This window comes from Sardina pilchardus, chromosome 9 (assembly GCF_963854185.1).
Source record: "Sardina pilchardus chromosome 9, fSarPil1.1, whole genome shotgun sequence".
Lineage (NCBI taxonomy): Eukaryota > Metazoa > Chordata > Actinopteri > Clupeiformes > Clupeidae > Sardina > Sardina pilchardus.
In genome coordinates this window covers 26,511,825-26,524,324 of record NC_085002.1, presented here as the reverse complement: position 1 = coordinate 26,524,324, position 12,500 = coordinate 26,511,825, and the positions used below count along the sequence as shown (strand labels likewise).

The window sequence follows — 12,500 nt, the reverse complement described above, 5'->3', positions numbered from 1 at the left end:
CACACACACACACACACACACACACACACACACACACACACACACACACACACACACACACACACACACAAGCACACACACACACACACACACACACACACACACACACAAGCACACAAGCACACACACACACACACACACACACACACACACACACACACACACACACACACATACAACATATTCTTCTGTCAAGGCTGTAAGGTTTTCCATCAGTTAAGCGAAGAAGGGAAAGTCATAAACAGAGAGGAGAATAAATAAATGCATTCTGAATAAGAGGAGAAAAGAATGCCTTCTGAACAGCATACCGATTCAGTGGAAAAGACTGTGAGGCGGAGAGGCCCTGAGCCAAACTTCATTGGTAAGCGTACCATGGAAACTGAAACTAGGCTAAAAGACAAGACGGGAAAAAAAGAGAGAAAGACCCAGTCCGGGGGCCCGTGGAGAATGGTCCTGAATTGTCAACAATGGGCTCATCATTCTGGGCCTCAGCTCCACGTCTGGCCTTGAGGGGGAAGTGACACAACATCACCCAGGCGGGCGGGCGAGGGGGGGGGGGGGGTGGATGTGGGGGTGGACGTGGGGAGAGTGGGCAGACATCACTCTGCAGCTCTCTCCCCATCTCTCTTCAGAAAGGCCAGTTTGGATCCCTCCGCCTTAATGGATGACAATTGAAGAGCCCAAATCACAGACACACACACACACACACACACACTTTAACCTACAGTACTTTCGCTACCGATGGTGATTCAGCGAAAAGAGGAGGCATGTTCCGGCACAAACGTTCCCCTGATGCTATTTTGCCGTTTCAGAAAACAATTCTGCCACTGACCAGGAAAACCCGAGTCTGAAGTTAGTGGCTCATATTACCACATGAGGGAAATCAGTGTGGTGTCCATGAGGATTTGAGAAAATAAACCTAAATCTAGTGTACACATTTACCCAAATTATTCAGACTAATTGTAGTAATGACGGATCAAACTAACCTGTTTGATCAATAGTGGCAAGACACAGAGGTATAAAAGGACATCTGACAAAGTGGGTTGCCTGTCAAGAACCAGGAATGTGTGTGATATGTGCATACACATGTATTTCTATTTCCCTCATATCTCATGTAATTGCTAGCTATCTTGTTTACATCTCAGATTTTTACTACATCATATTTATTTATTTAAAACTGCATTCTTCTAGCTGCTGATGGTGTGTTTGAATCTTGAATCTTGAAACTAAATTCTGAAGACTGAAATCACCTTTACCATCATGTAAGTTCATTACTGTAAAAACGAGTAGCGACACTCCCATAATAGTCCGTGGAAAAAAGTGTCAGTGCTTTCCTATGCCAGTTTCTGGGAGTTCTCTGGAACGTCAAACAGCCAATCTCTTGGTCAGTAGTCAGTGAGTTCATTGATTGCACTCTCCAGCATCCAGAAAAATACTGTACATCCCACCCTCCTGCCATTCAGCCATTCAGCACAGGTTTTTTGGAACTTTTGACTGTGTGGCGACAACAACATCAAAAAGTGTCGCAACTCTCTCTCTCTCTATGGCTCTAGTTGCACCCAAACCACACCTATGAGTAATGTAACTACTTCGAAACCAACCCATTTCAGATTTGCAGCAGGCACAAGAGTCATTTATCCCGCTGGTGTAATAGCAACTGCGCTCGAGATCCGCCCACAGGGACTTGCGCTTTGCGTTTGACACTTGTGTTTCAGATCGTTAAGATAGGGCCCCTCAGGGTACTATGCCAGTTACAGTAACATTCATCCCACTGTTTTAATGTGCTACATTATCATGTCTTATAACACAAGACAATGAAACCACAACATCAGCTCCTGGGAATTACTTCATCTCCTTCATATAGTTTGGCAGCACTTCTAAACTACAGCACTGCCTCATGTGTTGTTGGAGAATAGGCCTACCACTAACTAACCACCCTTATAGCCACACTCATGAACTCAGTCACACTCATAAATAAGACTGCCGAAAACCGTCTAACAACTTCATGATACGAAATCTAAGTCAGCGTTGTATTGGGACAAATTAGTTCTGCTTAAAGTGGACACATCTGATTAAATTCCACAAAAAAAAAGAAAAAAAAAGTAGAAGTTCATCAACACCCTGTGGATTTCCTGTCAAACTGTCTACATTCACAACAAGTTACATGGCACGTTACCAACATACTGTATAAAGTATGCAGATAATCAATCAAAGCAGGGCTCTTTGTCTGTTTGATACAGCCAAGCCAAGAAACAGCCAAGTAATCATTTTGCCAAATGTGTGTGGGCCTCTGTTTATGCCTCCAGCAAATTGGTTCACATCCTGAGACACGCAATTCCGCCTAATTGAGCCATCTTGTGCCGTAATCACCTGAGTGGAAGCTATCTGTCAGCTGATTGGTGGTGTTCTTAAATGTCACCGCGGCGACAGTTTGTTAATTATGCTGTTTTGTTGTGCTGCTGCGGTTAGCTAATCCCGTTAGCTGACGCGCTCCTCTCCCAAAAGCATTGATTCGCAGACGGGAGAGCGCGGATCAGATGACAGCACAAACGCTCGTCCTCACGCGGATTTGACACATTACATTGCCTCAGCGCGTGTGTGTGTGTGTGCGTGTGTGCGTGTGTGTGTGTGTGTGTATGTGCGTGGGTGAGTGTGTGCCATCGGCTCCCCAGAGATCACACTCATCAATCATTGTCTGCAAGACTTATTGTAACCGCATCAAACTCTCTTTTTTCTTCATCTGCAAGTTTGACAACTTTAGACGAACGAACGGGACACACACGTCTCTCCGTTTCACACTAGTCTCTCTCACACTTTGATTGCCTTGTTTTGTTTTCCTGTTGTGCAGCAAACACAGTCCCTTTTGCATCTGGTACCCGCTGTCATATCGCTCTACTTGCAGAAATATGCGCTGCGCTGGACTCATCGCCTCTCAGGAGCTCTGGCGGCTGTGGCTAGCGCCTCGCCATGGCACGGAGATTAATCCCACTGTCCGCTGAAGATGAATATGTTTTGGCCCAGCGTCCTCTCCGGAGCAGAACTTTGGGCAGTGACCCTTAGAGAGGGGAGAGGATGGGAAAGAGAGGGCTGAGCCAGGGACGTGTGTGTGTGTGTGTGTGTGTGTGTGTGTGTGTGTGTGTGTGTGTGTGTGTGTGTGTGTGTGTGTGTGTGTGTGTGTAGTTTCTGGCTGTTCGCTGGACGTTTTTCGCGGGGCCCCCTGCCACACCGTTTGTCATTTCTGGGTCACTTTGCCAACGGGAGAGAGAGAGACAGAGTCTCCATGTGCCCGTGGGAAGGACGTTTAGAAAATGGGCCCACCACCTCCAGTACCCACTTCACACCACCATGCCTGTCCGAACCGAACCCACCCCCCCTCGCCCCCCCCCCCCACCTCTCCCTGCAGCAGACAACCCATCCCACCACTCCTCCGTTCTGTGCGACCATTCAATGACCCCACGAGGGAGATTAAAGAGACCTGTCCACTGGTCACTTGGGCCACCTGGACCCTCGGGAGAGATGACGACAGATTTGCGGGGTTTGGAGGACTTTTTGGGGCGGTGGTCGAGCAGGTGGCTGGGCATGGCGTAGTTTGGCAAATGGGATCCCAGCAGGCCTGTACTGTCAAGGTCAAACGGCGGTAAACACGCGAGCAGTGCTCCACAGAACCGTGCCATTATTGTACTCGTCCACTTTGCATATCTCTTGTGCTGTGCATGTACCACCACCACCACCACCACCGGCGCCCTTGCTGTTGTTAGTCATGCAAATGACATGGATTTCATTTGAATAAACAGTTCTCTGCATATCCACTCTGTCACTGCCTACAGCATGCCATGGCCCCAAGATGATGCTCAATGAGACAGTGACCACTTGCAGTCTTGAACTGCAACTACAAGGAGAGTGGAGGGGGAGAAAAAGCAAAACAATAAAAAAGAAACTTAATCAATTTTCAAACCTAATTTAAAAATTTTGATGACTGCTAAAACACAATTACTTCTTGTTCCATTACGGCGTCTCGCTCTTGCACTCTCCCTCTCTCTCTCTCTCTCTCTCTCTCTCTCTCTCCTTCTCTCTCACTCTCTCTCTCTCACTCTAGTCAAATAATTATACATGGCCTGCATCATCACCTTTCACTCCGAGTTGCCTCCACCCGAGGAGAGCATTAGCTCAATCAATGTCAATTATTCCATGGTCCCTATTATCAGCAGAGGAGCCGGAGGTCAGCAGACAGCCATTCACACACAAGATTTGGTATGCTTTTCCACGCTTTCTTGTCATATTATGCTTATCAACAACCCACTGAAAGTGCTGCAGAAACACAATTTCAGGCGAAGTTGTGTAGAAACACAATTTCATATTCATGCGAGCCAAGGCCTCGCCGACGGGGAAGGGACGAGAACAGCGCTAGCCGACGGATCAGAACATTTTCTTCCATCACAACTTTTCACAGCCCGTGACAGCTGTCAGATGAAGGAGGTGTGCGTGATGGTGTTGTGATGGGGGAACGTTATGTGCTGCCACATAACTTGTGCTGGTAAGTGCAAAAGAGCATTACATGCTGATACTTTTGAGAGTGTTGGAGTGAATGGAAAACACTAAGCCTTTGGATAAGTGTGAAAGATTGTCCCCGGTGTTGAATCGAGTCCATTTTCTTGGCATTCACATTGCTGTTTTTATTCACACAGTTGTTGACAAAGCCATCATGTTTGTCAAATTGCTTTGCAGGGCACATTTACGACATTACAGGATACTAGCGAAAGCTGGAATAAGACAGTGGAGTAACTCTTTAACTCTGTTGGAGAATATGGCACACCAACACATAGCATGTACTGTAGCTGGTAGTGAGACCAGCGGTGCCTCTCAACATCTCTCCTCTCTCCTCGATGCTCCGTCCTCCAGGCTTATTCTCACTGATCTATAACTAACACTGGATAGACCATCCCATTGTTGCCGCCCCATCATTCTTTATCTAGATCAGTGAGGACGAGGATCGAGGAGGGAAGGGAGGATCTAAAAAAGACAAATGAGAGGCACCCAATGCCTCAAATCCTATAATAATAAATAATAAAGCTCATGGATCTCACAGCAACAGTCATGCAATATGGATTTATCAGCTACTACCTAACAATGGCATCAACGTCCCATAAACATACATGTACATGTAGACTATGAGAGGAAGAGGGGCGCCGGTGCAGAAGTCTCAGATGTCTTCTGTAGTATTTATTTATCTAAATGGTGCAAAACATTGACTAACGTTTCGACGTTACAAACATCTTCATCAGAGTCCTTCAAGGTAACATCGAAATGTTAGTCAATGTTTTGCACCAGTTAAATGAATAAATACTAAAGCAGACATGTGAGTTGCACCGGTGTCCCTCCTCCTCTCACACACTATCTGTGCTGGCCTGGTTGCACCAGATCATCGCATAACCGCAGAAGCGCGGAGAACCTTCCTTTGTCTGCTGCTATACATGTACGTCAAGGTCTGCAGATGGCCGGTCAACTTATGTTTGCAAAAAGTACCGAGACGACTAGCAAGTTGCGGAGGCCTAGCAATATAACTCAGTGCCTTCAGAGCACAATAGCCTGAGAAAACTCAGGCCAACATGTTAGCAAAAGGCCTAAAGGCCAATTTATAGTTCAAGTGACAAGTGTCACTCAACAAAATATGAGTTAAAGGAGACAACCTTTGTGTCTGCTTGTGTGCCATGGAACTTGTCATGCATATCAATTGAAAGTCAAAGTTCTACTGGGGTTCGAGTTCTAAGTGTTGCTGTGGTCACGGTGTGTGTCGGTTAACTTCCATTTTGTAGTGACATACAATGCTAGAGCTAGGTGCATTTCTCAAGACATTAGCGCTTGCGCAACAGTTTCTTTGCATTTCTGAAAACAACTAGTGCATGCTGCACCACACAGTGGATTATCTGCAAAAGTGTGTATCTTGCTCCAAATGCTAATTTTATGTCTCAAAAGCAAGCATTTATGCTAATGAGACTGCCAGTGCAATCAGAATGACAAGTACTCATGCCAAATGTTCATGAACAAGGTAGTCAAACTGCTTTGTCACATTGTCAATATGACAGTTTACTCTTTAAGTATTCAGTATTAGAACTAGAACTATGCAGTTTGACCACAGTAGCAATCGAAAATGGAACAAACAGCAGATACATTATTTGTACATAATCAGCCACCTGCTGTACAAGATTGGGAGAAATTGCTTTTATTATGTGCACAAGAGATGAGATGATATGGAGTTTGAACAAGCAACTCTGAGAAATGCACCAAAGCCACTGAGAGAAAAAACTGCTATGTCCAAGCTGTTATAGAAACTTGTAGGGCACTGGTTAGGGCTTCAGGCTTGTAACCTAAGGGTTGCCGGTTCGATCCCCGACCAGTCCACGGCTGAAGTGCCCTTGAGCAAGGCACCTAACCCCTCACTGCTCCCCGAGCGCCGCTGGTTGTGCAGGCAGCTCACTGCTCTGGGTTGTGTGATTCACCTCACTGTGTGTTCACTGTGTGCTGTGTGTTCACTAATTTGGTTAAAATTGGGTTAAACGCAGAGAACTAAATTTCCCTCACGGGATCAAAAAAGTATATATTCTATTCTATTCTATTCATTCTAGTAGACGTTCTATTGGAGTCGTTTTGTCGCTGGCGAGGACGTTCGGAACGCAGGCTTACCTGAGACGGGTGTCCTGCCAGGGCCAGCTTGACCGTCGTCTCCCAGATGTGCGCCTCCAGGCTCCGCCCGCGGCCGCGCGCCGTCACCATGAACTGGACGGGCTCCGACAGGTTGGACACGTCTTTCTCCGCGTACACGGAACCGTCGGGCAGCACGCTGTAGTTTGGGTCGCTGCTCTCGAAGCCGAGTAAGTCGACGCCATGGCAACCTTCAAACTTCACTGTAAAGGAACGACAGATAAAAGGCTTTGTCAAAACTCTTGTCTTTTTTTTTTGGCTGTTTGACACGAGTTGTAAATGATCTAAAATAAATGACATATGCTGGATGGAAACGATCACAAACAAGCTTACATGCACAATTTATACAGCACCTTCCCCACGCATCGTGTCAAATCTGCTTTGATCAGCAACTTTCAAAACATCTTTTCTTTTTATAATAAAGAAGCAGTCTCTCACATCCCTAGACTTATATTCATCGTTGCCAATCAATACAGCAAGTTTTGTTGAGTTGACATTAAAACTATTCACATTCGTCACAGCTGGGACCACAGACACCAGGTAATACTACATTTACTATGATTATGTGGTCAGATCACTCCAGAAACATGGTGACCAGGGCTCACAATAAGTGCATCAATGAGTGTAGAAAGTGCACTTACTACCAATACAACACTTCAGTTAGAATATTTTGGACAAAAAAGAAAAACACACTCAAAACAACCCGCGGAGAAAAGCTCCCACCTTTGACCTGATACTTCAGTAAATACTAGCGGGATTGGTGGTCTTACCATTTTCAGTTCAAATCAATGAGCGGCAACATCGTGTAATCCGTGTGTGTACATGGCAATAAGAAAGATGTGGGTAACTGAGAGACACATGTCCAAGAAAGCACCACTGAAGAGTACCACAGGCCATTACAATAAAATCAATCCTGAAAGACTGCCAGCGGCCATTATTTTTAATTACGTGCCTAGCACACACACACCCACACCCACACCCACACAAACACACACACACACACACACACACACACACATACACACACACACACACACACATACGTGGCTGCTTTAACAGAACCGCACGTTACTGAACCCCCCACAAACCTCTGCTCCCCCCCCCCCCCGCCCTCTCAGCTTTTCTCTTTGTGCACTTTGGTGAGCGAGGAGCAGACAATTACAAATGACGCGCCGACTGCCGTGCGTTTGTCGGAGCAGCGGAGCAAAAAGAGAGGACGGCGCGCGGCGTCTCGGAGTCAAACGCTCGGAGATCCCGTCTCCAGTGGCACGTTTGACAGGGATGAAGGCACGCTGGGTGTCTGTGCGGCACCGCGCGCCATGCCATGCCATGCCGCGCCGCACAAAAGATCAGACCCCACAGGAGCTCGTTTGACAGACGGAGAAAGAAAGTAAAAGAGTTAGAGACAGAGAGACAGGGAGAGAGAGAGATAGAGAGACGGAGACAGGGAGAGAGAGGGAGACAGAGAGACAGGGAGAGAGAGGGAGAGAGAGAGATAGAGAGACAGAGAGACAGGGTAAGAGAGGGAGAGAGAGATAGAGAGAGAGAGGGAGAGAGAGAGGGAGAGAGCTAGTGCGAGTGAAAGAGAGGCAGAGGGAGAATTTTAGCAAAACACAAAAACAAGAGTATGAGTTTGATGGGGACACAAAAACACACAAAAACACACACACACACACACACACACACACACACACACACACACACACACACACACACACACACACATACACACACACACACATACACACACACACACACACACACAACCGATAATAATATAATTTAATCCCATATACATAATCCAGAAAGCATACTGAGGGACTTTATTGCCAAGCTACAGTATGTGTTTTCTTCAGTGACAGTATGCTCCCAGGCAACAGATATCTTCTTACCAGGAAAAGCAATCTTAGCAGTTTCCTCACTGACAATAACAACAAAAGCATTAGCGTGAGTCACATGTACCACTCTGAGCCAATCAAATCCATTCTCTAATCAATAGGAGTTTGTTCATGCTACTTCAGTAACTTTCTCCATTGGATTTCATAAAAAAAAAAAAATTGCTACATTTCTGGACCCGATTTTTCAGCGGAAGATTAAAAACTCCTTGTTCAGTTGATCTCCGCAGCAAATGGCACCGCTGACCTTTGTGTTGTTAGTGCGTTGATCTGTCTCCTGAGTCACAAGCCCTTATCATAACACACAGTCCTACTATCACCTCTACAAGCTTGCACTGTCAACGTTTTCCTGTGACTCACGCCAAAGTGGCCTTTAGCCGAAGCTAATCGTGTAGCCTCTCCTCCTGGAACCACAAAAGTAGCTGCGCTTGGCAGTCACTAAAGAATCTGTTGTGCTTTCATAGTCTTAATGAAGGATTCTTAGACAGGTTATTACCGGCGCTGAGGCGTGATGAGCCATTTCGCCCTGCTTTCTAATTTCACAGAGTCACCCGAAACGCCCCCTGACATTCGCTCCAGTGGCGGCGGAGCATATTGGGGTCACGGCGCGCCTGGAAGACTCACCGACTCATCTGATGTGCGCCCTGTGACTGCAGCATTCTGTTGTGTTCTTTGAGGCCGCATGTGTGTGTGTGTGTGTGTGTGTGTGTGTGTGTGTGTGTGTGTGTGTGTGCGCGCGGCGTTCCCTAGTTAGCCGCGGCAGATGGTACTACCGCAGGGGCCCGAGGGGAGGCTCCGGGTACGGAGCAGGCTGCTTAGCGGAGGCCACGCTGGGATAAGCAACAGACAGAACACGTGTGTGTGTGTGTGTGTGTGTGTGTGTGTGTGTGTGTGTGTGTGTGTGTGTGTGTGTGTCTATGTGTGTGTGTGTGTCTGTCTGCATGTATGTATGTGTGTGTGTGTGTGTGTCTGTCTGCATGTATGTGTGTCTCCCTCTCTCTCTCTCTCTACGTGTGTGTGTGTGTGTGTGTGTGTGTGTGTCTCTGTCTGTCTGTATGTGTGTATGCTACCCCCCCCGACCCCCTAGTCCTGCCCCCCCCCCCCCCCACCCCCTCCACCCAAACGATAACTGGAGGCAAGCTGGTGAAATGGATGTGGACGCCACACGGACCTACAGGAAGTCATTGCTCACTGACCACATCCCTCACCCTCCACACATGCGCTGATAAACCAGGAGACAAATGGATCTCATAACCAGCCTAAGAACAAATGGGCACAGAGAGAGAGGGAGAGAGAGATGTGTTTTTGTTTCAGAAAATAATAAACATATGGGAAGTTGTTTTCAGTTAGTGTTTTTATCAAGCCATCTATCCAATTTACCTCAGAGCCTCCAGACGAGATGGAGGAGACAGAAGGAGACAGTGTAATAAAGGACGCCATCTTTTCAACAAGTGCCGCACACACACAGTGCACATTAGTGAGGCTTTGTCTGGGGAGTAATTGTGAAGCGTGAAGGCAGAAAAACAGCAAAGAATGTTCGTTTTGGATAATGATTTCGTCAACCACAGAGAATTTCAGCTATCTGAATCTCAGTACTCTTAAACAAAGCCTTCTCCAAAGACCAGCAAAACATCAGGAGACAACTTACACACACACACACACACACACACACACACACACAGACACACACAGACACACGTACACACACACACACACACACACACACACACACACACACACACAATTATAGCCAAGCTTGATGAAATATTTTTCATAATTCCCCTATAGCATGTAAAACTGTGCTCGTTGACGAGGTGTGAGGGTCCTGTAAAGCAGAACTAATATCACAGCACTCTATAATACTTAGCACTTCAAAATCAAATAATTATGTTGCAAAAGCAACACTAACAAAGACTTTTTCAAATCTTGAATATACCATATTAAGGAGGAGTAGTGCAGACAATTCATTCTTATTTATCTGCAACACTCCTCATTTAGCTATATGAGATCTTTACTTTATTTGTACCACATTAGTGTGTTGTACAAATGTGTGCACTAAATGAGGCTGACAGCATGATTGCGTGTGTGTGTGTGTGTGTGTGTGTGTGTGTGTGTGTGTGTGTGGTTCTATGCAAAGAGGCTTATATGCCTTTGAGTATGTAAGTAAGAGTGTGTGTGCATCATTGAGTGTGTGTGTGTGTGTGTGTCCGTCAGTCTTTTTTTATAAGGCACCCTGTCTGTGAATGTTTGTGTTTGTGAACATTTTCTATTCATAAGTCTGTGCTTGTTTGTTTGCTACATATGTGTGTGTGTGTGTGTGTGTGTGTGTAGGGGTGTGTGGAGCGATGAGACGATGCCCGTGCCACTTTATGACCCAGTCCCATGGGGATGCGCAGCGTTGGCATGGAAACAGAGATGGGGGCCCCGCCAAAGCGTTTTGTTCCAACAGGCCCTCCTTTGATTCTCTCTGAGGGCATGCTGCCAGCTCTGCCTCCCAGTACAACACCCCCCGGAGCCGGCACACACACACACACACACACACACACACACACACACACACACACACACACACATGCATGTGAACACATACACACACACACACACACACACACACACACACAAACATGCTGACCAGACACACACGCACACACACACACACACACACACACACACACACACACACACACACAGACAAAAGCAACACATACATACACACTATGCACACACACAGACATGCACGCATGTGAACACATACACACACGCACACACGCACACACACACACACACACACACACACACATGCATGTGAACACATACACACACACACACACACACACACACACACAAACATGCTGACCAGACACACACGCACACACACACACACACACACACACACACACACACACACACACACAGACAAAAGCAACACATACATACACACTATGCACACACACAGACATGCACGCATGTGAACACATACACACACGCACACACGCACACACACACACACACACACACACACACACACACACACACACACACACACACACACACACACACACACACACATATACTGGCACTCTGTTCTGTCATAGATAGGCAGCATGTGCAGAAGTGTTTCTTGAGGGAGTGCCCCACCTCCAAAGAGAGAGAGGAAGACTAACATGCACCTGTCCCTGTACTCCACTAGCCAACCACATACAAATGGCAACATCTGCAACAAACACAACAAACACAACCACCAACTGGCTCATGTGTGTTTCTCTGCTGCTACTCAGTATCTATTCACATAATGCAAGCCTACATTACAGTAACATTCCTACCCCCCCTGCTCGGTTGGCTCTTGTGTTTATTCATTACTGGAGAGCCTCACCACTAGATGGACCCCCCCACCCCCCCCCCCGCCCCCCCCCCCCCCCCCCGCCATTCCTTAAAGTACAGGGGGGCTTAAGATATTCCTGATGCCAGATCATTTGGGGGATTTGAAGGATCTTCAGGCTGGAATAAATGAGGAAACTCTGAGTTTGAAGAGTTAGAGAGTTAGAGAGAGAGAGAGAGAGAGAGAGAGAGAGAGAGAAAGGGAGAGGGAGGGAGAGAGAGGGAGATGTTGTAAGGACTGCAGAGCTGGGAGAGCTCAAGTAAGCTTGTGAGGAGAGAGGGAGGAAGGGAGGAGGAGAGAGAGTGGTAGAACAGAGGAGGAGAGACAGAGATAAAGCAAGAGAGAAGGGAAGGTGGGAGAGAGAGGATGAGTGTGCAAAAGTCAGAGAGAGAGAGAGGGGCAGAGAAGAAGGGAGGAAGAAAAGCATAGGAGAGAGAGAGAGTGAGAAGGATGGAGGGAGACAGAGAGGGGGAGGTGTGAGGCACTGCCAGGTGCGCTGTAAATCCTTTCCCTCTCGCCTCACCTTC

The 12,500-nt window shown here is 46.9% G+C and overlaps 1 protein-coding gene across 1 annotated transcript in view; it reads right to left on the bottom strand.

Moving 5' to 3' along the window:
• cdh4 (cadherin 4, type 1, R-cadherin (retinal)) overlaps window positions 1-12,500 on the bottom strand; it is a 225,465-nt gene that overhangs the window by 76,023 nt on the left and 136,942 nt on the right. The window contains exon 4 of the mRNA XM_062545706.1: window positions 6,682-6,902. Coding sequence (XP_062401690.1) covers window positions 6,682-6,902 — 221 coding nt within the window. The remainder of the gene's footprint in view (window positions 1-6,681; window positions 6,903-12,500) is intronic.